The sequence below is a fragment of the Alligator mississippiensis genome, chromosome 3 (genome assembly GCF_030867095.1).
Source record: "Alligator mississippiensis isolate rAllMis1 chromosome 3, rAllMis1, whole genome shotgun sequence".
NCBI classification, from domain to species: Eukaryota; Metazoa; Chordata; order Crocodylia; family Alligatoridae; genus Alligator; species Alligator mississippiensis.
This window is the reverse complement of record NC_081826.1, coordinates 188,899,693-188,924,296: the sequence shown is the minus strand read 5'-3', so window position 1 is coordinate 188,924,296 and position 24,604 is coordinate 188,899,693. Positions and strand designations below refer to the sequence as shown.

The 24,604-nt window shown below is 41.2% G+C and overlaps 1 protein-coding gene across 5 annotated transcripts in view; it reads left to right on the top strand.

The window, feature by feature from the left end:
• The window catches only part of UHRF2 (ubiquitin like with PHD and ring finger domains 2), a 164,013-nt gene that overhangs the window by 29,835 nt on the left and 109,574 nt on the right, over window positions 1-24,604 (top strand). For all 5 annotated transcript variants that reach the window (XM_019478012.2, XM_019478011.2, XM_006268899.4 and 2 more), the window contains one exon: window positions 13,468-13,730. In XM_019478012.2, the coding sequence (XP_019333557.1) occupies window positions 13,468-13,730 (263 nt within the window). The remainder of the gene's footprint in view (window positions 1-13,467; window positions 13,731-24,604) is intronic.

Here is a 24,604-nt window from a genome sequence, read left to right as displayed (position 1 = left end):
CTGGGAGCCAGGAACAGGCCTGGAGTACTCCAGCCACAACCTTCTCCTCAGTCTCTGGCCCAGCTAGGGGTGGTGGGTGTGTGGGGTCCACACTGGGGCTTGGCTGTGTCCCCCAGAGCTGGGAGCCAAGAGTAGAGCTGGAGTCCCCCTGCCATGCCCCCTCTTCAGTCTCCTGGCTCCCCCCCACCCTCCCCTTCCCCCCAGCTGGGCCAGAGAGGGAGGAGGGGGCATGGCTGAGGGCCTCTAGCCTTGCTTCCGGGTCCTGGCTCCAGGAGTTAGAGCCTAGCCCCGGTGTGGGCTTCCCTCATCCCCTTCTTCCTTCTAGCTGGAGCAGAGACAGAGGAGGGGGCATGGCTAGGGGACTCCAAACAGACTCCTGGCACTGGAGGGCAGAGCCAAGCCTCAGTATGGGTGTCCCTTAGCCCCCTGTCTCAGCTGTCCTGGAGACAGAGTAGGGGGTGTGGCTGCGGGACTCCAGACCCACTTCTGGCTCATCAGTTTCAGCAAGGCAAGATTATCTCTGAGTCAGCCATCCTAGACATGTATTTTCTAAGTTGCTCTTATAAACTCTGATGATATAAATTTCATAACTTCTGTAGTCTGTTCCAGTGCATACTCATCGTTATATTAAGAAAGTTCTTTCTAATTTCTAACCTACGTATCCCTTGCTTCAGTTTGAGACCTGTTGTTATTTGCCCCATCTCCTTTGGGGTCACAGGGAATAGACTATTTTAGTAGTCTATTGTGCTTTATAGGCACTCTTCAGATATTTGAAGATGCTATCAACACCCTGCCTTTCTTTTATGGACCAGCTGCTTGGTTGGGATAGACCTAGGCAAGCTTTTGAATACAATGCATTCTCTTGCAGGTCTTTCATGTAAGACTGAAGAATGCATGGCATTCAGAAGGCTAAATTTATCCCAGTCATGCAGTTAATCCAATACAAGAGATCACCTACAAAAATCCTTGCCTCCCACATTTTCCTGGACCATCACAGCTATTCTCTGAATATTTATATTTTACAGATGAAGAAGTAGCTTCAACAAAAACAAAGGATGACCTATTGCTACCAATCACAAGTACTTGTACTAAGTCTAGTTGGGCAAGTCTAAAAAGAAGACTTAAACTTTGCAAGAAAAGATCCTTGTCTGCTGTGGTCTAGCTTCTAATCAAAGATTGGTTTCATTGGAGTAGTCTCTTTGCTGCTGCCAACAAATCTATTCCCTCTTTTTGGAAATCACTTGTATTTATTTTAGGAAATCTAGAACAGTATCTTTACAAACAGATGGGTACTGGGAGTAATAGAGAGAGGTTATCTGTTCAGTTCCAGAATATTCTTATTCTCAACTTTCTTTGCTGTCTCTCTTTAAGGGTCTTTTCCTGTTCCAATAAACTCTTACGAGAGAGAATATTTTAGGAAAATGGTTTTACTTTTGTTACTTCCTGGCTCCTAAAAAATCAGCATTAGACCTGACAGATCTACATTTTTTGTACTTTAGACTAAGTTTGAAATGGCATTTCTTTCCTCTCTCTCTAGTTTTTCATCAAGAAGACATGCACTTCCACTTCTGAAACAGTGTGGCACAGGTCTGCAATTTTTTAGTGGGCAGTGCACATTACTGGTTCAGAATGCTGCCATTCATTCTGTCCTCAGCGCCGAGGATTATGCAACGTTTGATTGTAGGTAAATCAATAAGAAAACATCTTTTTAAGTACATTTCTTGATGACTGGTTGGTGCAAAACTTTCCTCCTCAGGAAGTCAGAATAACATTCAGTACATTCTACATCTCTTAACCATGCAAAGGCTGAAAATAAACAGAGACAAGTCTTTAATTCCTACCAAGAATTATTAGAGCCTTAATGGACTTCAGTGCAATAAAAATGTGTCTACCAGACATTAGATTTGATTATATGAGATATCCGTCTTCAGGTTGGGCCACAGTAAGTACACGCCTTTGGTTATTAGTCAGATGGCTTTGTGAACACAGATTTTGTACATCAGACTGCATCTGCTTTCCTTGCAAATTTAGTCAAACAAATATTTTGTAATTAAACTGAGCCAGAGCATAGATACCTGAAGAATGCACATTCCACAAAAGGAATTTAAATCCTCTGGAAATACCTACTGAAATTATGCAAAGGTGTGCTCTTTGCTCAGGTACTTCCTACTATGTCCTACAGTTCAGTGGGGAAGTGAGGAATCTATCTCAAGAAATTTGCTGTGCAAGGCTGGTGATCACAATGAGAAGGGTGTCTCCGTATCAGGAAAGAGGAGTTTAGGGCCAGACATCTTCCTTGTAAGGACCTCCTATCCTACAACAAAATCAAACTGTCCACATAATGAGGGAAACCACAACTCCAGTGTTTTATGTGAATAAGCAGTGGAGCACAGGTCTATCCCATTATTTAGGAAAAACATTTACCTGTGGAATTTTTATGTTTGACACAGCATGAACACACAATGATTCACTTTTCACACCTTCAAAATATACTGGTGGATCGTCACAGCTGACCTATAACTTTAGACCAAGTCTGTCCAACTTCCAAGCATCCAGGGGTTGCATACTTTATGGGCTTCACCTCCAGGGGCACACACCCTGTAGCCCATACCAGGGTGAGCCATGGCTCTCCCAGGCTGCTTGCCCCACAGTCATTCCTTCTTCTCACTGCTACAGAGTGCATCTGAATCCCCTCCCACTGCTGCATCATGGAATCATTTGATCACCCCTCACTGCACTCCCTTCCCCTTGCTCTCTTTCCCTGCTGTACTGTGCACCTGTGCAGACACTGCCCTGTGAGCCTGCAGCCCTCCCTGCTTTACTCCTTACTGCACTGAGTACCCCAAGCTCACCCTCAGTTCCCTGTGCTTTCCTGGCTGCTGTGTCAGTGGCAGGAAGCTGTAGTCAGCAGAGGGAAGGGGAGCCTGGAAACTCTGGCTGCTGTTGCAGCTATAGCAATGGGGGGCAGCAGCAGATGGGCAGGAGCCTTGGGCATTTTAACCCTTTGTGGACTGCATGAGGCCCATAGACTGCCAGTTGGACAGCCCTGCTTTAGACTATGAATGGACCGTGGAGGCTGTATCGTCATGTGTATGTTTTCAGTCTGTGTGATGTTCCTCTGTTTGCAAGTGAGCACTATAGGAAATGTAATGATTTCTCTCCATAGAGGGATAAGCCAGGGTCTGTGGGAGATGCCTTTCTGTTCCCTCAGACTCCGCTTTATTTTATGGCAAGTCTCCAGTCCCTTTGACTCTTGTTAGAATTAAGGAAGTGCAAGCAAGACGGTGCTTAGGTCATTCTGTTCTCTACAGCAGGGGTTGTCAACCAGGGGTACATGTACCCCTAGGGGTACTTGGAAAGGTCCTGGGGGTACACGTGGGCAGGCGGGGACAGAACACTGACACCACTATGCACCTCCGCCTCCCAGGAGTAGGGCTAGTGGGGCAAGGGCAACTGCAGCAATCTGGCTGGCTGGTGGGGAGGAATGCATGGGGCCAGGAATGCAGCTGGGCGGCTTGGTGAGCAGCATCTCCTTGATAAGTCTGTGGGGGTAAGGGGTAGGGGGCAGATCGAGGCCCACACAGTGAGGGAAGGAGGGAGTGGGGCTGGGGCAGGCACTGCCCAGCCAGGTTGGGATGGGATGCAGGACAGAGCCACAGATGACTTGTTGGCAGGGAGGGGGTTGCAGAGTGAGGGGGAAGGCTCCTGCCACTGTGCACCTGTGCAGGAGGCATAGGGGGCATGTGCCCCCTGGATCTGTATATGGGGTGAAGGCAAGTTGCCCTCTGCGGGCACTTCCTCCCCACAGCCCTACTGACCAGACTCTGCTCTCTAAGCTGCTGGGCTGCGTATTGGCTGATATGGCTGGTTAACCATTGGTATTGACCAAAAAAATCTTTATCAGTGTACCCTTATGTAAATGATAAGCAAGGCATTAGGACTGGCATTGTGTTATGCAGTATAGTGGCTTATGCATTTATCTGGTATGCATAAATTTTTTTTTTTTTATGGTATATGCTGTGTTTTTTTAGATGACACACATACGCTATTCTACCTAGCAGCTGTATTTACTTTTGCCATGCATATGATTCCTCAGCATCTCATTTAGATGTCTGATGTAGTTATAGATGCTTTTTAACTAGATTCACAGTACCCTCCTTTACTTTTCACATACTGCTGTGAATCACTAGAACACAAGCACATATAAGCAAGGATGCAAAGAGGAAAAAGAGCTTATTTGTATGTAACTGGAGTTCTTCCAGATGTGTTCCCTAAACTACTCTCTCTTTTCAATGCTACTGTTCAGTTAATTGGCATAGTTTTAGGTGGTGTAAAAGACCTGAGGGTCAGTTGTTGACTGTCCACTTACGTATCGTTGCTTGGGAATTCATGAGCATTGAGGGAGAGGGTGTAAACAAGAAACATTGCTGGTTAAAGTATTTTGATCTCTAGTGTATAAGGCATACACATACAGTAGAAGTAGAAAGTGTATTAGCAACACATCTTGTGGAATTCTAGTTACTGATGGGTAAGTAAATTGTCTTTCCCAAGCACATAGATGAAATTATACAATAGTGATATATAAATGCTGCTTTGCTAAAGGGAAACAGTGCCTTTCCAAAATAACGTGAGTGGTTGGAAGGGGCAACAAAACCCCATAGGACAGGGGTGGATATCCTCTGGCCTGGGTGCCACAAGTTGCTTGGGCAGCCTTTTGGGTTGCATGTGACACATAAGTCAGTGAGCAGAGGGCAGGGCAACAGATCAGGCAAGGAGCACAGGGTGTGGAACACAGTTGAAAAGCAGACTGGGTAAGGGAAAGGGATCAGATGGCACGAGGGGCCTAATTTGTGTCATGTCTGCCAAAAAGGTTGGCCCTCACTGGTCTAGGAGATGGACTTTCAGCCATCCTTTGGTAAAAATCCCTTTTATTACACCTGTGAAGAAAACTAAATGGTTACAGATGGAGAGGTTATCAGTCCATTGTGGATGAGATACTGACTGAGAAAAAAATGAAATGGAATAAATATTTAGTATTTAATAATGGTGTCCCAATTATCCATTCTAGGTAGGACTTCTTAGGGTGACAACTTATGTTGAACCAACTGCATAGATGGGATAGAGCTAGACAAGTTTTCAAATGTATATGTTGGAAAGCTTGTCTAACTCTATCCCAGCTGTACAGTTGGTCCAATAAAAGATATCGTTGTGAGGAATCCTTGCATCTCACATGGTTTCTGGACCATCATGGCTATTTCTTATACTTAAATTCTAGGACTGGAATTCTTCGAAGTGTGTATTAATGATGAATAGTAAGGTGACCAAATTTGATGGCACAAGTTAGCCATGCCTTTGATTGAGCAACTCTAGAAAAACTGAACAACAAAATTAAGTGGTTAGGAAGTATGGTGGCAGATCAAATTATTGTAGACAAGTTTAAAGTTATGTACTACTTTGCAGTTCTGTTAACTGTAAGCACACTGGGAAAAGAGCAGGGTAGACGGCTTCATCTTTTACGTTTTCTAGATGTCAAATGAAAACAAGATTTGGGAATTTGAAAGGGTAGAAAACCAATATGGAAAATATACAGCTATTTATTTATAATATTATTGCAACACCCAGGAGCTATAATCGTGGACCAGGTTCCAGTTGTGCTAGATGCTGTATAGGCTCTCACCTTAAATAGTGTATTAAGTTCTATTTACCTCTGCAGGGCAGTAGGGAAAAAACAGAAAGGTAACTTTATTAGAAGGGTGCAAAAACAGATCCAAATTAGGTTAAATTAATTTTTTTAGCTAGAAATTCAGTTTAAAAAAAGATCACTCAAGTATTCCTGCTTCTTTACTACAAGAATAAGACGCATTCAATTAAATGAAAACGCAATGTTTTATCACAGATGAAAGGCACTGTTTTACTGTCCAGCGTATAATTGACTGGTGAAACTCAGATGCTGCTTTATTTATTGAGGTGAAGAACAGGATAAAAAAAATCTTAAGACCTAGAATCATACCTTTAGGATTATATGAAGATAATATCGCATGAATGTTATACACCTTTTAACTTCAAGAACTTGTCCAGGCTCTATAGAAGAACAATTTTGGCAGAAACTTTCTATAATCATATAAATGCCTAATTGTCTGTCTATGATGGTGACTTTATATAAATATCTGATATTACCCAGTGTCTGATTTGGTTCTGGTAGTTCAAGAGTCCCTTCTACCTGCTGTGTTGGATCCCAACCTCAGGACTTCTAGCAAGAATGTTTCCATGGATTGTCATTTTCACTGCCTTGCCAGAAGAAATTTAGTTCGCTACAATGCTTGAACTGAGTTTGAGTATCTTTAGTTTCTCAGCTTTGATAAAGTCCTTCCCTTCCCTTTTTCCTCCACCCACTCCCCCTATCTTCTTGCTTGCAGTTCTCTTCCTGTTGTAATACCTGTATTGAAATGGGTGATAACAGAAGTTCTCTTTCTAAGTGCATTATATCTTGTCAGTATAACTAAGGTGACTTGCCTTGTGTTTCTTACACCACCTTTGCAAAACATAGCCCTCTATTCTTAAGCATTTTATTCATGTGAATTCCTTTAATTGTGTTATTATCACTGTTCTGCACATACTAACGATTTGAATGAGTGACATAGGAATTTTCTTTCTGTTTTCCCCAACCCTCAAACTCTTTTCATTTCAGATTTACACGAGGCAAGAAATATGGCACAATCTGTTGGAGCTTGTTGCTCTAGTTTTTTTATATTTATTTTATTACATATAAAATATCAGCTAATACCTGCTTGTGTCTCTTCTTCAGTTTTGTTGGTACTAAGTACATTTTCTTCCCTATTTTTATTTTATATTCCAGCTAGAAATGAGCTTGCAGTGGTGGTTTGGCTGAAAATCTAGAGGCCTTTTCACATGTCTCATTTAATATTCAGTTACCATGGAAATTTGCTGATACTGAGCTGCATACTGCTGCAGCTTAAGTTTAGACATTGTTAATGGTTTGTTTCTTAGAGCCTTATTATCAGTCTTCAGAGTGCAGTGGAAATAATGGAATAGCTCATCTCAGTGTTTCAAACTAAAACACAGGTAATACAGGATAATAATGAGTCATAGTACCATAAATTAACATGGGGCCCATTTACATTTCTGTTCAGTTATAAATTCTGCTGTTGCCTTTATGGGGAAACAGGATCTTGCTTGTCTTTCCTATTGTTTCATTCTTAATTACCTCAAATTTGAATAAATTATCAGATAAAATAAATACAAGTAAATGTTTTATCCTTTTATAGAGTACTTAGTTCCTAAGAACTGTTGTTACACTTACGCCAAGTACAGACAGTCAAAAAGCCCAGAGCTAAATCGATTCAATCTTTACAGGTTAGTTTAAGCTGCATAGATTGAACCAATAAGCAAGTGAACAGATATTCACTTTTTGATTCTGAAAATGCCCTATGTGCCTACAGTGGCCCAGGCCAGAAGCAGAAGGGCGCTAGAGCATGCCTACCTGTTTGGCTGGAGCAGACAGCTTGAGCCAAGGCTAGCCCACCCACCTTGTTAGGGGAGGTTTGCAAGTCTGATACTACATCCATCCAGGTTTATCTTAAGCTAGTTTCAGCTATTTTGAAAGTGGTTTACAAGCACTGAACTTCTGCTATGTTACAGACTTGAACTGGGTTCTGATTGCTTACATTGGTTCATATGTAATTTCTGTCCCTAGCCATAGGAATTCTTATATATACATAGTGTGCGCGCCGGGTCTGACCCAGGTCGCTTTCGTCGCTCTGCACGCGGGCTGTGGCCAGCAGCCCGGGCAGGCCGGATCGGAGAGGGCGGGCGCCGAGCTAGAATTAGGCACAGACACGTAACGGTTGATTTTAAGATTATTTTACTTACACCGAGATGGTCGTGGTGTAGGCTGAGAACTTGCTTGAGTTGCAGTTGCAACAAAAAACACGAACACACATGGAGGTTGCAAGGCTCCACGCAGACAGAACACGAACAATCACGTGGAGGTTGCTAGGCTCCACGCAGACAAACTCCGGATGTCCAGGACAAGCGCGCATCAAACTCGTCGTTATGTCTTATAGTAGGCTCCGTTCGAAGACGGGAAGAGGTGGGCGGTGGATCAGGCCGCCAAACTCCTCTGAGCGACACACAGGGTTTCTATTACCCTGCCGCGCACACCCAGAGTCCCCACGAGATGGATGCGGAGTCCTCTTCAGCTTGGGCGGAAACTGCTCAAGCCTCTTATACGGCTAGCAGGCCAATCGCTAACCGCCACGTGTGAATAATTTAGCACTAGCCAATTGCGGGGCACGAATTTGCATATGACGAGCGGGAAACCTTTGCACCGTGCATTTCTGTGTTGCAAAGGAAATGCACCCTGCAAAGATCGCTGCAAAGTGGCGGGAACACTTCCCTGCAAGCGGGTTCTCTGCGCAGCAGAACTCCTCCGTGCAGTGAAGTTGCAAACCCACGGGGATAATTCTTAGTGCCGAAGCACACACAAAAAAATCAGACCTTTGGGTCATGACATGTAGAAGTATACTACCTTAAAGAATAAGTAGGTAAGGGACTTGGTTTTTAATTACACTAACATTTTTAATTCTTGGTGCTTGTCATCTTTCAAACAAAGATAAAAGAAAAAGCAAGTTATCTTTAATTGTATTATTACATTTAATTGTGTTTTATTAATAACATTTATTTGTGATTAATAACTGTGTTTATTTAATTGTGTTTAATTAGTCAAGTTATCCTTAATTGCAAAATGCTATGGACACCTGAATTTAGGCTAAGCACAAATACACTTATAGCAGCAAAGGTAGATATTGTACTGCCAGATAAATTGTTGATTCCCTTCTGTTTTGCCTTTAGAAATCCATATAGTGGCCAGATCTTACCGTGTCTTACATCAGCGGTTGTCATCTGGGGGTACGCATACGCCGGGGGGTACTTGGGTGGCCCCAGGAGGTACGTGCAGGGAAGTGGTGCGTGGTGGTGGCGTGGAGTGGTGAATGGAGGTGGTAGCCGCCGTGTGGAAGCTCCCCGCTGCCACCATTCACCACTCTCTCTGCCATGTGCCACTTCCCAGCCGTCGACATTCACCACTCCATGCCACCATGGACCACTTCCCTACAGCACCGGTTTCGCATCTGGCCCCACCTCTCCCCCACCGATCTGGAAAGGGGTACGCTCCAGAAGGGGTACCCACCAAAACGGGTACACTCCTTAAAAAAGGTTGAAAACCCATGTCTCACATAAAATGCTTGTACGATCCATTCTTTTGTTTCCGGCCACATCTTTAAAACTTTACTTTAGGCCTTCATCATGCATCTTGATTACCGTAATCTCCTCACAGGCTTTGTCAATAGCCATATTTCTCAAACTATGTAAAATGCAGGTGCTGAGATCATCTCAGCTGCATATAGCTCTGACTTCATCACTCCCTCCATTGGCTTCCTTATTGTCACTGTCAGGTACAAGATTTTTGTGGTGGCCTTCAAAGCACTATATGTTCAGTCCCCTTCTGTATTTGTGTCCTATCTTATAATTTGCCAAACCCAACAGTGCTGTACAGGTGTGGGCACAAAGTTGGGGGAGTACAATGAGATTGGGAGGAATGAGCTAAGGAGACTTGCATTGGCTTTCTTTTGGCTCTGCTGATTTATTTGGAAAAGAGAAAACAACTTGGCGATGTATTATGACTTCTGTGGAAACCTTTCATAGAAGAATCCCAAGCAGTATCTGGAAGGTGAGGAAGAGGCAGTCGACACGATTCAGAATCCTGCTGTCAGGAAAATAAAGATGGAAAGTGGTGGAGGCTAGAACTAATGCACGGATATGGGAATTTTTCTTGAGGAATTCTCACAAGAGAATTTTCTCTTTCAGAACTCCCATGTGTTTTAAAGTGAGAAGTGACAATCTGGCCCCAAGACGGTCTCTTTCTCCCTCTTGTTTATGAACTGTGTTTAGTGGGGACAGGAGGTGGGAGAGAGTGTGATTGAATATTGGTGGAGAGAAGAATAAGGTATGGATGCTAGAATGGAATCTGGAATTTGTTGGAGAAAGCTGAGGTAATGGAATTGTGGAAGATAGTTTGGGAGGAAATTTGGGAACTAGAATAGAGGTCAGCAACCCCCAGCACGCATACCAAGCATGGCATGCAAGGCCATCTTGCTTGGCACGCCATCGCCAGCCCTGCAAACAGCTGCGCCGGGATCTGGCATCAGCTGTGTACTGGGGCATGCACAAGCGCCTCGGAGCGGACAGTGGGGATGGGACCTGAGGCAGCGCAACTCCAGTCTCTCCTCCTGCTCCCGGCAGAGAGCTGATGACTGGGCTCCAGAGCCCGGTGCAGCGGCTTGTAGCCAGCCCGGGCTCTGGGCAGCTGCAGCAAGTGGTGGGCAGGCTGCAAACAGCTGCGCCAGGCTCCACAGCTCCAGCATCAGCTTCATGCTGGCAGCGACTGCATGTGTACCTTGGAGCAGAAAATCCCTCTGGGTTGGCAGGTCTTAACTGTGGTGAGAGACTTTTTAACAGCCAAGACCTGCCTGCCCAGAGGAATTTTCCATCTATTAAGCCATGAATGATGCTTGCCCCCAGCCCTGTGGGGTGGGGCAGGGGGGAGCACAGTGGTGCTGGCAGAGGCAGGAACATGGTGGCGTGGGGGTGAGGCTGTGGCAACCACCTGCAAACACCACTGGCCATGGCGGCCAGCAGCAATCGCTGGCGGTGTTGGCGATGAGTGGGGAGGTGGTGGTGAGTGACGACTGCCTGATAGGTGCTGCCAACACTGCGGTGCCTTCTTGTAGCTCGGGGTGCGCGTGCACCCCTTACGCATCGCCAATGTTTTCACTCCTCTGTGAAATCCTATGAAATAGGATTCTACCCAGGAGAACTTCTCATTTCTACCCAGGAGAACTTTTACAGTCTTTTCTCCAATGCCTGATGAAGGGTGTTTGTGCTCAAAAGCTTAAAGACATTTTAAAAAAAAATCTTATTGATCTGATAAAAGATATCACCTCCACCATGAACCCAGATTGACATATGTAAGTGACATTCTTTGTACAGTTTAAGATCCTCTTCATCTTTTGATAGACTGGGACTGTACTGTCATCTGTATTTTTAAAGTACCTATGCATTGTTGCAATCTAAATAATTTTTACAGTTGCTTATGTTTTATGGCACCTTCTATATGTATGTAATCAGGATATTTCTGTATAAAGAGAAAACAGTTGTTCTTTGTTGCTATCTTGTCTGGTACAGGGGGTTAGCAGTGTTTTCCAGTGGTGGGCCAGAATAAACCAGTTTAGTTCGAAGGCAGACCCACTCTAGGAGCTGGCCTCTGCCACTTCTCCCCACTGCCACTTCTTTGTTTCCCATTCAGGGTATAGAATCATAGAGCTGGAAGGGACCCCAAAGGATTATTGGATTCAGCCTCCTGCATGAGCAGGAAAGACATCTGGGGTCAGACGACCCCAGCCAGGTGACCGTCCAGTCTTCTTTTGAAGACCTCTAGGGTAGATGTTTGCACCACCTGTGTGGGGAGCTTGTTCCATAGTCTCGACACCCTAGTTGTAATGAAGTTTTTCCTAATGTTTAGCCTGAAACTATCTTCCAGGAGTTTGTGGCTGTTGTTTCTAGTTTTCCCCCAGGGCGCCCTGGTAAACAGTTGTTCACTGGGCCGCTGATGTACGCCTCTGATATAGTGGTAAGCTGCAATCAGGTCCCCTCTCAGCCTTCTTTTCTTTAGGCTGAAGAATCCGAGATCCCTCAGCCTCTCCTCATCTGGCTCGCCATGCAAGTCCTTGATCATTTGGATGGCCCTTCTCTGGACACTTGTTGAAGTGCAGTGCCCAGAACTGGACACAATACTCCAGCTGTGGCCACACCAATGTTGAGTAAAGCAGGAGAATCACGTCTTTGGATTTACCGGAGATGATTGATAGCATGGGTAAAGTGCCTCGCCAAGGCTCAACACAGAGTGGGCAAAATGGCCTGCTGGTGAACGCTGGCTTTCAGCTTCCAAATAACAACAAAGCCCCTGCTTTGTGGGCTGGATCCAGTGCCTCTGCAGGCAGGATGCAGACTCTGGGTTGCAGGTTCCTGATCCTTAGTTCAGTGGTTAAAGGCCTATTTCCATTTTTGGCAGTCTTGCTATTTGATAAGCATTCCTTTTGATGTTGGTGTCAGTTTCCACATTTGTAAAAATGGGTATAAACATGTCCACTTTGAAATCTTTGGGAGGAAAAGTGCTTTGTATATGAAAATTATAGAAAAAGAAAGTGCATTCAGTGTACTGAATACTTTTGAGAAATCAATGAATGTTGCTCTGAAACATGCTTCTTACTGAGGAGTAAGCAAATCCTTTTTTTTTTTTAACTAATTGAACCTGTCCTGATTTACTTTTCAAATTTTAATTTGGTAGCATGTAATTTTTTTTTTTTTTATTCACATGCTACTTTTTAATTTGGTGTAGTTGTACCATGCTGATGCTACTAAAATATTTTTTGCTCAAAATCATGGGTCTTTATAGACCTAGATTCGAGTCCATGATTTCAAAGAAAACATCTCTTTTGCATTTAGTAGTTTTGTTTTGTTTTTTAAATAGCATCCCTATATAATTTATCTGTTTTCTCCCTTGCTGGCTTTTGTAACTTCAGTCATAAGGAAAACACTGCACTATCAAAATTGTGCATTTAGTCTGCTGAGGAATTTAGGAAAACATTAGGCAAATATTATGTGAAATCTGTTATAGGATAACCTGGTTGCTTGGTGCTCCTGCTATTGTGAGCAATTATACTTTATTCCCAGGCTCGAGTTCAGAGAATGAGGAATATTGTGGTAGAGTTCTATTTTTTTTTTATAAGAATTATGGAAGTATCAACCTTTGGCTATGGCAGTTGCCTTGAAAGGTTTGGAGGAATACCGTTTTTGTCCTCATGGATGGAAGATTTGAATGCGGTACGAGAGTGAAATGACTGGGTGAGAGGGAGGGAAATAATTCTACTATGGAGGAACATTCAAAATTTAAAAAACCTTACAAGTTGTGAGCTAATATTCTGTGTTCATGCATTTAGGGAGGCAGCTCTTAGAGCAGGAACAATGGAATGGAAAAAAAATTGCTAGTCTAATTTTCCTTTTAAAAATCTGACTTTTTTTTTTTAACACAATACTCTGTTTAACTGCTTCGAAACAATGATTGTGACAGATTTTAGTACAGAGGAACAAAACATGGATACCTTAAAAGCACAAAATGGATTTTTTTTAAAAATCAATGGATGTAAAGACCTGAATTTTGGTATTAATTACACCAGCACAACCCTGCTGCTTTGAGTAGAGCTGTGCTGGTGTACTTGGCAGCTCAGTGTAGCCCAGACTGCACAAGATTTAGCTAGTTATCCTTTTTATTCTGTTTACCCATATTTATAGAAAATAAAAATTAACGCGTTGTCAAACTTTCATTTTTAGATAAATGAATTGGTGGATGCCCGTGATGTCAGCATTGGAGCCTGGTTTGAAGCTCACATAGAAAATGTTACCCGAGCAAAAAAGGGACATAAGAATGGTAAAGCTCAAGCAAAGAGTGGCAATTCTTACAAAAGGACTAATGGAAACTTAAGTCAAGATCATTCTAGAGAAAGTACAAATAATTTGGACAGTACACCTTCCACATCTTATTCAGACTGTATGGACACTGATGAAGAAGTTATTTATCATATCAAGTATGATGAGTAAGTGCTCCTGCTATTATTTTGAGGACACCACGTGAGTTTATTTGGTTTGTATAAACCAAGAAATTTGTTGAAGAAACCTGGATCCGAAAGAGCAAGTTCAAAATTACAACCAAGGAAACAGTATTAAAAAGCTCTAACACCTTTCTATTGGATATAATGAATATCCTGGGAGTGACAAGATTTTTCTTGTTCCTGAGTTCCTATGAAGTATTAACTTTTATGTCTCACCTTTTATGAAACTTAATCCCTCTCCCCTAAATAAGGAAGTGAAGCCATAAATCAGATTTGCTGTTGCTGTTTTGCTATGTAAAACATCAGTTGAGTATAAAGAGAGTATAATATTTCTTAATTTACATTACAGCTATTGTAGTTCAAGCGTCTCATGGGAGCAAAATCTGGTGCTTGAATTGGATGAATTTGATATAACAGTAACACTTATGCACAATATTATCAGTATGCATCTTAGGTAATGCCTTTGTATGGTGACCCTGCCAACTGAAGGCACTTCAAGCTGACATGATACTAAATTGGGTTTTGTTTTTTGGTTGATAGTTTAAAAAAAAAAAAAAAAGCCCAGAAGCTACCATAGATGTGCTAGTATAGATACTTGTTCCATTGCAAAAGTGTCTGATTTATAGAATTGGATTGTAGTTATTTAAAAACATCCTACTGTTTCAGCAAATTAAACTTCAGAAACTAAACTGATAGCATTTATTTTTTTACATTACTAAGGTAGTATGAAACATGGCATTTCTTTGTATTTGTTTTCATGGTAGAGGATAATATATTTATCCTTAGTGGTGCATATTGTATGTGTATCTTTTGAAGATTAGTCTTCATCAGTTAGTTGCAATGGAAACTTTAAATAAACAGCATCTGTTTGATGTTTAGTTTAACATTTTATACAGTACAATAAAATGATTACTGCTAGAAGAAGTTAAACCTTACTTGTTAACAAGTTAGGGATGTGAACAGAACATCTTTTAACTATTCTAGGTATTAGGTAAATATATTTTTATACACTTACCTCCTAGGATGATACAGTTCTTTTTGTCTTTGTTTAGCTCAGTTATATTTTTATGTATATGTCCAAGTAATTTTTTTTGTATATATGTAAAAATTACCATTTTAAATGTGTCCTTGATCTAAAAAGTTTTAAAGAGACTCCTGCAAAGTAACTTCAAATTGCTGTAGAATGGGGAATACGTAAAGTACTGTCATTGTAACAGGCAAATTAGCATTGTGCTGTGAACTTTGAGACCAGTTTTAGAATGCACTTTTAGTTTGTTGGCATATAGAACTCCCAGTTTTAATGTTGATACTGGAGAGTATTAAAGGGAGGAAAAGGGGCACAAACAAAAGCACAAAAAGGCATGTGGAAATGGTATTTGTGGTCACTGGAATGAAATTGTTACCCCTCAGAGTTTTTTTGCCAATTAATGAGAGTTAAAGAATTGTTGGAAAGGGGAAAGCAACCTTTGAATTAAAAGGTATAGTTAGGAAGGAAGATAATGTGGATAGATGTACCACATCTAAAAATGCATTCTACTAGTCTGCACCTTGATGTTTCGCTGTGTATTTCCAGCAGGTGGAGACAGTCAACTTTTGGCTTCTGATAATCAACAGCAGCTTTTTATTCGTAGCCAGTGACCATTCCACTGCATTTTTCTTTCTTTTAATGTTTTGCTGGAGTTGTGATCATGTACTGTTAGTGAGCTAGACTTGATAAACATTTAAAATGTGAATTCAGTTATTTTTAGGCTGGTGGGGAAGCAAAATTTATACATTTTTCAACTAGTGTGGAAAGTTTTCAGGTAAAAATTATATAAATACTTTACAAAAATGATTCCCTTCCCCAATAACTTGTAATATCCTGTGAAAATAAAAACTAGTTTGACATAGAACTTTGGCAAGAACCATCACTGCTCAAAAACAAGACTACTAAAATTAAATAGGAAAAAGCACTTAATATTTTTATAAGAATTATATTAGCTAAGAATAATAAGTTTTCCCATGTTTTATGTAGGTGTGAGTTTTAAAAGAGAAAAAATATTAGAGAAACAGTACAGTACTATTAAACTTTTAAAGTAAGAGGATATCTTAACTTTATAAAAGGGATTATATGATGATGTCTGTGATAGCAGGACATTAGTGGTTCATTCTAGCTCTGTGTTGCTAAATGTAAATAGATACAACTGTACTAGCTCCATCTCCTAGTAAATAATCTTCTGAGGCAAGTGAAAGTTAAACTGTGAAATACTAATAAAAAATATTTTCTCACCTATAATTTTCTCCAGATGAGTACAGGTTGGTCCGTTAGGCCAGCATTCATGTTCTTTTTGTCTTCTCTCCACACATTAGATGCAGATGCAAGATCTCTCTTATCTTTTTATCAACCCTTTGTAAGCTGATTGTCGGTTTTGCGCGCTGCTACTTGAGATAGTAAGGCAGTGTTGCAATGCTGACATTCTGCCTTAGTTAAAGAGATGTAGAAGAATAATTTTTAAGATTATATTTAATCATGATGGAAAAGTCCATTTGTTTAAAGAAAAAGAAAACTTCACTAAGACTTTTTCGCTCAGTCTTAAGATCCTATTCTTCCAAATGATAAATGCTCATTCCCATGTTCAATCATGTCATTGAAGCTTAAACTAACACATCTAAACAGGGTAGATCCTAATGGAACGAGCACTTGCATTGGTAAATTTGGCTGTCCTGTCTTAAGGCCCACACAATCTATAAGAAATATTATCCAGGAAAATGTCTGTGTTGGGGAGGGGAAATGACAGCCCCTCCTCACTTCCTCACTTGGCTTTCTTTTTAATTTTTTTTTAAATAGTATTTATTGCAGGAGAGAAAAGGTGTAAAGATATGATGGGACATGTAAAGCTAAATGCATCTTTCTCAGACCTTAAAAATGAAAGGCATTGAAGGTCATGCTGTTGCATGTTATATCTTCTGGGGTGATTTTTTTTTTTTTTCTGCGCTCGTGAAGTGCTCTCATCAGTTGAGCTCTCTGTCCTGGGGAGTTTTCATTAAACACCAGCAGACCTAAAAACAGTTCAAGTTATCTCCCTAGAAATAGTTAAATTTACACAGTATAAGTTGTGTGCCAGTTTGTTCTCTAAAAGTGGATGGTTACTGCTGTTGTTATTAGTTAAAAAAGCTATCGTTATTATTGTAAGCTCTAGTCAGGGTTGAGGACCTTATTGTGCTAGTCACTATACTAACACTGTACTAAATATTTACATTTAAGTTAGACTTACATTTTGGAATTACATCATCCTAACCACATACAAAACATTAGGCTTTTTTTCTGTAGGCTCTTGGGAGGGCTTAGGCCAGAATATAAGAAAAAGGAGTAATGCAAGTAAAAAATAGCACTCTTTTTAGGAACATGTAAAAAGGCTGGTTTAAGGATTGTCAACAACAACAAAAAAAACCCAACATTTTTTATTACTGTCTCTAGGATGTCTGCTCTTAGCTGGAAGGAAAGCTAAAGGAAATTTAATTTTGTAGTTAATAAAGGGATGTGTCTCTGATAGGCTCAAGGAGGTATTTGATGTAGATTTGCCATTTGAGGTTCCATGTTTGCCACAGGGGTGGCCATCCTGTGGTGGTATGGCAGCCACTGTGTGGCATGTAGCAGAGCTGTGAGGGGACAGTGGCTGATAGGACAGGAAGCAAAAAGCAGAGCAGCAGATCAGGCAAGGAGTCTAGCACGGGGAGCAGAAAGCAGAGGAGCAATTTGGGCAGGGAGCACAGGGCAGGGACCAGAAACCAGTTGGGCTGGGGAAGGGGATCAGCATGATACTCATGGGGGAAGTGGGGCTAATTTGTGGTGCACATGTCAAAAGGGTTGGCTCCCACTCGTTTACCATGTCTCCTAATTAGAGAGTAGGGTCTTTTAAAAATTATTTTTTTTAAATCGTAAAATATGTAGGTGTAATGTTAGTTTGAAATGTAATGAATAATACTACAAAGCTTTGAGAGTTGGGACTTGTGGTAACTGATTATTTTCCTTCTGTACCAACACCAGTTTATCTAGGAAGAATTCCAGGTTTCCTTTAGTGAAGATGCATAAAAATGTATATCACTCAGTTGTTAAAGAAATAGTGAATGAAATCTCCAGGAGGATGCACGGTTGATAAATTTTGGGAAACTCAGGCATCTGGGTTTATATGGAGTGATCATTGTTTTTATTTGCTACTGTCCATCTTGGAAGTCACAGAATAGGAGAAAAGGCATGACTCGTGACTAGTCCAGGGTCTCTCTGTAGGCCTTTTGAATTCTCCGGTTAGAAATTAAGTCTTGTATTTTATGTTTGATATAGTAGTTTAGGCTACTTGGAGCTTACTGAATTTTTCTACTGTGTAAGATGATACAAAGGAGTATGTAGACTGCACTCTCAGAAAACAATACCATTGTGGACACAAATTTCAACATAAATGTGATTGCTTTTTGATCATCTTTTGTTACAGTGATCTCAGTAATTTTTGTTATGTAACTTTGGTGTATAAGATGCACCTTAATTTTAAGACCTCACCAGGAAAAATTCCATGATTTTTTGGATTTAGCTACTGTTCACCAGCTTCAATTGTGTAGTGAAATAGCCAGCCTAACTGTGTTACTTTTTGCTTGGGTATAGGTTTTTTTGATCAACAGACTCAGGTGAAGGCATAGGAAAAAAAGTGTCAGGTCACTATTTACATCCTTGCTCTGTGGTTCCACCCTAATGATTCAGTTATGTGGTTTGTTGTTGCTTTCCGACATTTTGTAAATATGAATTTGAAGTGAATTTTAGGGCTTGAGCTGTGCATTTCATTGCTACTTTTAATTCCACTAAATCTATTTTTTATGAGACTTTTGGAGGATCTGCTGCCCCATGCTTAATAGAGTCCCTATCTGTGCTTTGCAGCCCAACAACTTTGGCATCTGATTAGCAGCATTCTGTTTGCTGGTAGAATGAATCAGTCAGCAGTTTCCCATTTTACAGGTGAAGAGATTTCCACAAATTGGAAACAACAAACTAGCAGTAGAACAGTCTAATGGACTGAGGACTGTTTCTGGATGTTTGAATAGGAAGTTCTGAGAAATAAATGTAACCTTGTTTAGGGTACTGATTTCTCACAAGTTGTCCTACTGCTGACTTAAATGGGTTCATTGTTATTTCAATAGTTGATAGTACCTCAAGAATTAAACATATTTTAAGACTTGAAGAAATTCTTGTGTAACTGGTCTCCATTAATATTGGTCTGAGAGAGAGCCTCCTGGTAAATAAGCCTGCTTGATCTCCTGCTCCTTATTCCCTGGCTCTGGAGAATCAAGACACCCGTACCTGTTTTCAGTTTGCCTTTTCTGACAAGGGCATATTTTACCAGTTGCTTAGAAATCTTGTTAAAAGCTCTTGGGTTCTATTCAGTCTTCTCTCCATCTTTTTAGCTCAGCCACAAGGTAGAACAGCATGTGAGTAGCTGTTTTAGAGAGGCTTTGCTGGTCAGTCTTCCTTCTTCTTAACCACATACCCTCTCTGCTAAAGTCAGTTAATTTTCACTGCACTTTACTTAATTGCAGATTTATGAAGAATTTCTTTTTAGATTTTCTGCTCCACGGATCCTTCTTTACTGGCCCCAAACTTTTTCTCAATACTGTATTTTCAAATGTCTTTAGTTGTCTGTCTTCTTCATAGTAAATGTCCAGATCTTAATACATCTGGTTCAGTAAGTCTTGGGATGATCTTATATATCTGAACCTGTAGTTGTTTCAAGCTAAAAATTCTCCATGGGGAAAAATAATAGAAATTCCTACTGTGGATCCACACCTGAATTTCTTCCTCAAATCCTGAGTAGTAACTAATTATTCTGGGTAACTGTAGGGCCTCATTTGTTGATATCTATGCTTATAGACCACTAGATAAATTGTCTAAGATCTCATCATAAAAATGTATTTTTTATTTTACCTTCGCTGATACTTGCTGCTGTTTTTTTGCTGTTGCTTTCAGGTCTCAAATCATCCTTTGTATTATAGCTTTCGTATTTCCTATGGTAGCCATATAATCAGTGTTTCCAAAAGGTTGGTACAGGCCATTTAAATTCACCCCTTCCTATGAATTTAGTGAATATACCACTTTTTCCATAGCCACATCAAAAATATAGTGTCTTCTCCTGCTTTAATTCCATATTAATGTTAACTGGGGCAGGCATTTCACCCATTAATTCTTCTCTACTTTTTTCAATGTAGACGGAGTAGAACTATTCAAGTAATGTGGCTCAGAGCACATAAGTAGTAAAATCTATTTAAGAATGATCCTTCCACTAGAAAGAAACCTTTGTAAGTTGAAGGAAGAAGTCAGGTTTGTGTGTTGCTTTAAAAAAAAAAAAAAAAAAAAAAGTTTGAGCTCTTTCATTATCTTCGTAAAATTACTTGAGAGGTATTAATGGCTTTTTAGGGTTCAGTCATTAAGAATTCACTTTATGAATTGTTCAGTAAAAGGCAGGTTAGTTTTGATAGCTTTTCTCATTTGACCCTAATGACTCTTTCTTGCTTCATTTGTCAAGGGAAGGGAGAGCTGCCTTTGTAGAGGCCTCAGAGAAGGAACAGATAGTGTTAGATGATCAAGAATGGTTAGATTGGTAAGGCAGATCAAATCTAGGGGGAGACTTCACCTGTGTTCATCAGTCTAAATTCATGGAATAGCATAGCTCAAAAAACAAAATTATCTTCCTTTTGGTAATTTTAACTTGATAGGGTATGATACTTAATTGTTTTTGTAAAGGTGGTGATCAAAAAAATACTGGGTAACATAATATTAAAATATACAGGTTTCCCTCAATTTATGCGGGTTCTTTATATGTAAATTTGCTTTTATGCGATGAACATATTTAGACCCATAATTCGTTATATGCGAGGTAAATTTGCCTCTTACGGGATCAGCACAGACACCCTCCCCACCCAAGCAGGTAAGTCTGTTGGGGGAGGGGAAATGGCCATGGCCCCACTCACCCCAGCTGCAGTGGCTCCAGGAGTGGCTGGTGCCTGCAGCTGCTGGGCTCCGCTTGTCCCCACTCACCTGCTCCTGGGTTGCGGCATGCCCTGGTGAAAGCAGCTGGTGTCGGCTGCTCCCAGGGGCGCTCCAGCACGGGCTGAGGTTAGTGCAGACAAGCAGAGCCCCGGGCAGTGCGGGGCGCAGCACTCACCCCAGTCCCAGCAGCAGTGGCCCTGGGAGCAGCCAGCACAAGCAGCCTGCAGCTACTGGGCTGCACCGTGCTCTGCCTGTCCTCACTCACCTCTGCTCCTGGGCTGTGTGGTGCCCTAGTGCAGGCAGCTAGCATTGTCACTCCTGGGGCTGCTGCAGCAGGAGCAGGGGTGAGTGGGGACAGGCAGAGCCCTGGGGGGTTCAGGGCATGGTGTAGCCCAACGGCTACAGGCAGCTGGTGTTGGCTGCTCCCGGGGCTGCTGCAGCAGGGACTGGGGAGAGTACTGAGCCCCACACTGCCTGGGGCTCTGCTTGTCTGCGCTTACCCTAGCCCGTGCTGGAGCAGCTGACAGCAGCTGCCTGCACCAGGGCACAGTGCAGCCCAGGAGCAGAGGTGAGTGAGGACAGGTGGACCCCAGGCGTGGGGGACAGGCGGAGCACGGTGCAATCCAGTGGCTACAGGCAGCTGGTGCCGGTTGCTCCTGGGGCCACTGTAGCTGGGGCTGGTGTGAGTGCTGCTCTGTTCCCTCAGCTTTACTGCCTTATATAGTCCTAGGAGCTGCAGCCCCCCCCCCCCCTTCCCTAATCCCAGACTCTCTCCTTCCCTCCCTCAATGCCATGGGAACCTATCCCTATTTGTTACACTGTAAAGTGGGTTCGCTTTATGCCAATTTAGTTTGTGCGCTGTTCTCCGGGAATGCATGTACTGCATAAATTGAGGGAAACCTGTATCTATAATTTACATGTTGCAAAGATTTTAATTGTTCAGGTTTTAATCTAATATTATTACTTAAATGTTTTATGTATTCTCCATTTCTTGTTGTATATTTAGAAGACCCTAAAGTTTGTAACATGGTGAGAGAACTTTGAGTTTGGGAGTGTTTAAATTAATGAATATTGGAGGAATATGAAAGAAGAATTTTTAATACAAAGGACAGTGTCTTACATGACACATCATTCTAGAAAAAATAATAGTCTTGACTCTACGTTGGTTCCAGTGGGTGAGTTTAAAGTGTCTTATCTTTCTAATTCCAGCTGTTTAAGTGGGGGATGGTGAAAGGATTAAAGAATGTTCTGAAAATCCTTGGTAACAGGAAAAGATTTGTGTGTGTACTGACATAGGGTTAATACGTTTCTCTGTATCACATTCTAGGAATGCTCAAATATTGCCTGTGGCCAAGGAAAACTGGAATCTTTCTTCATGGGCAACTGATTGCTAAGAAAGGTTTCCATAGAGATGGGAAACCACATGAGAATTTTACTATGCTAGTAGTAATATTTAAAATTAGAAGTAAGTTCAGTAAGGTATAGCTTAACAACAAAGAGAAATATTTTGTGCAATATTTAATCATTTTGGTTATACTTCTTTTGTCATGTCTGTTTTTTAAATATTATATGTTAAGGGAGTAATTAAAAAAGGCTGAAGCTAGTTGTAAATATAATTTCAAAAGAGCTTTTTTGTAGGATTGAGTTTAATATATCAGATCTTCTTTATCTGAGCTATTTTTACTTGCACTGGTACAATGAAGAGCAGAATTTACCTCCCTATATGGAGTGGATAATATTAGATAAGAAATCTCCTGAAAATCACAATTATTTTTTTTTATCCTGAAGGTGATAATAGAAGCTTGAATAAAAGACAATGAACAAGAAAATTCCTTTCTTACGTGCATTTTGCTCTGTGAATAATCCTTTTTCTAGGATCCTTTTGGCCTAGATTTGTCAGTAAAACTGAGAAAACATGGTATTTTTTAGTTCTTCAGTTTTCAAAGAGATTTTTCTTTGTTCTTTTATACAAATTTGTTCCTTTTGATTTTACATAGCCTTGTATTTTCCACTTACCTTATACTGTAGTTGCTCTCATTGTACTTTTGTAGTTACAGTCTTAGTTTTATCTGTTATGTAAATAACTTACTACAAATGCAGAATAAAACTTGGCATATAGTATTAGGTCTCCTCTGGGTTTTTTGGTGGAGAGCAGGGGCAAAGTTAGGAAAACGAAAGAGAGTTTGGATGGCATAGTTTACTACTTTATGAAATTGCAGACTTAAGTAATTTGAATTTACATGCTCCTTTTGGAGCATCTCTTACCATAATTAGCCCCATATCTGGTATTGTTTTCAGAACCAGACATCAACTCAGCTTCATGGCAGGAAGATTAATTAAATCTAAGGGTGTAAATATAGTTTAAAATATTTATTTAATTTCCTCTAATTATATTGGTTAAACAGTTAACTTATAAGAGCAGCTCTGACAGCTACTGCTGGGAGCAGTTACAGGCTCCCTGGGCCCTTTGGCTTGGAGGAGCGGGAGAGGAGGCAAGCCCAGACAGACAACACAGCCCATTGGGAGCCCTGCTCTGGAAGGGAAGGAGTACCTGTGAACCAGTGGCTGATTGCCTAATTGATGCATCATTAGGCTGCTCCCTGTTTTCTTCTTAGGCTATGGGTACTAGTCCCCTTCTTCCTTCCTTCCTTCCTTCCTTCCTTCCTTCCTTCCTTCCTTCCTGCCCTGCTGCCTTCTAATTCCTGCTGGGGCACCGCATGGCTTCCCTTTCTTCCCTGCCAGACTGCACCTGCCTGGAGCTAAAGAATAACCGGTAAGCTATCCGGTTAAATCAACATGCCTTTTCCTCTGCACCTTTTATAAAATTGAGCAATCCACTGCTAAAACTTGCTGAATAACATGGGAGGTGGAGAGGTAACGCAAATGAACTCCTTTTCTGCTGTATACATGAGTATTCTTGTTTCATCCCCAATCCTTGGCTGAATAACAATTGCAGTTAATGCAACAAGAATACAGGTGAATGGCTTAACTACTTTGATACCATTGTCTGGGATTGGTAGTTAAAAGTTATTTTACATTTAAAGAGAAAGTAAAAATGTACTCTTTTAAGGTCATATATGGCCAAGTACTTTAGGGGTCTTCCTTCACTAACACCTTTTTAGGAGTATAGTACTAACTTTATTTTAATAATAATGTCTACTATAGCTAACATCCAAAACAGTACTTAAAGGCGCTCTCTCTTTACAGTCCTATTGTGGCAGATATTACATGGCCTTGGTGTGCTTCAGGAATTGCCTGCTAAGCAGTGCTTTTTGGAGAGAGGCATGAAAAGGTCTCTTGAAGGACCAAATACTTTATGGAATTGTTTATCCACCTTTTTTTACCACATTGTCTCTATAGATCCCAGGTAGTATTGACAATTGAAGAAAGGCAGATACAGTCAATATCTGGCCATAACTACCTTTTAGGCAAAGACAGAAGAGGGAGTTGAATTCTGAGAAAAGTTGGTTCCTTTGGCATGATGGCTGCCTATACATGTGCTGAGGGGTTGGGGGAAGGGCAGGAGGGGCATTTTAATTAGAGGGGTTCCTGGACAGCCGCTCTAATTAAAACGGCTCAGTTTCATGTGTTAAGCCCCCTGTATTTCAAAATGTCTGCAGATGCACTTTAAATAAAGCTCATTTGATGAGGTTTAGTTAAAACATCTTCACAGCCATTTCAAAACACGGGGGGGATTAATACACATGACAGCTGAGGCAATGCGACAGCGTTCTAATTAGAATGCATTGGTCCACATCCACTGGCAGCCGATATGTCTTCGCTAAGTACATTTTTCTGACTCTGACAATCTAGGATTTGTAGAAATTAGTGACTGAAGGATATTAACGCC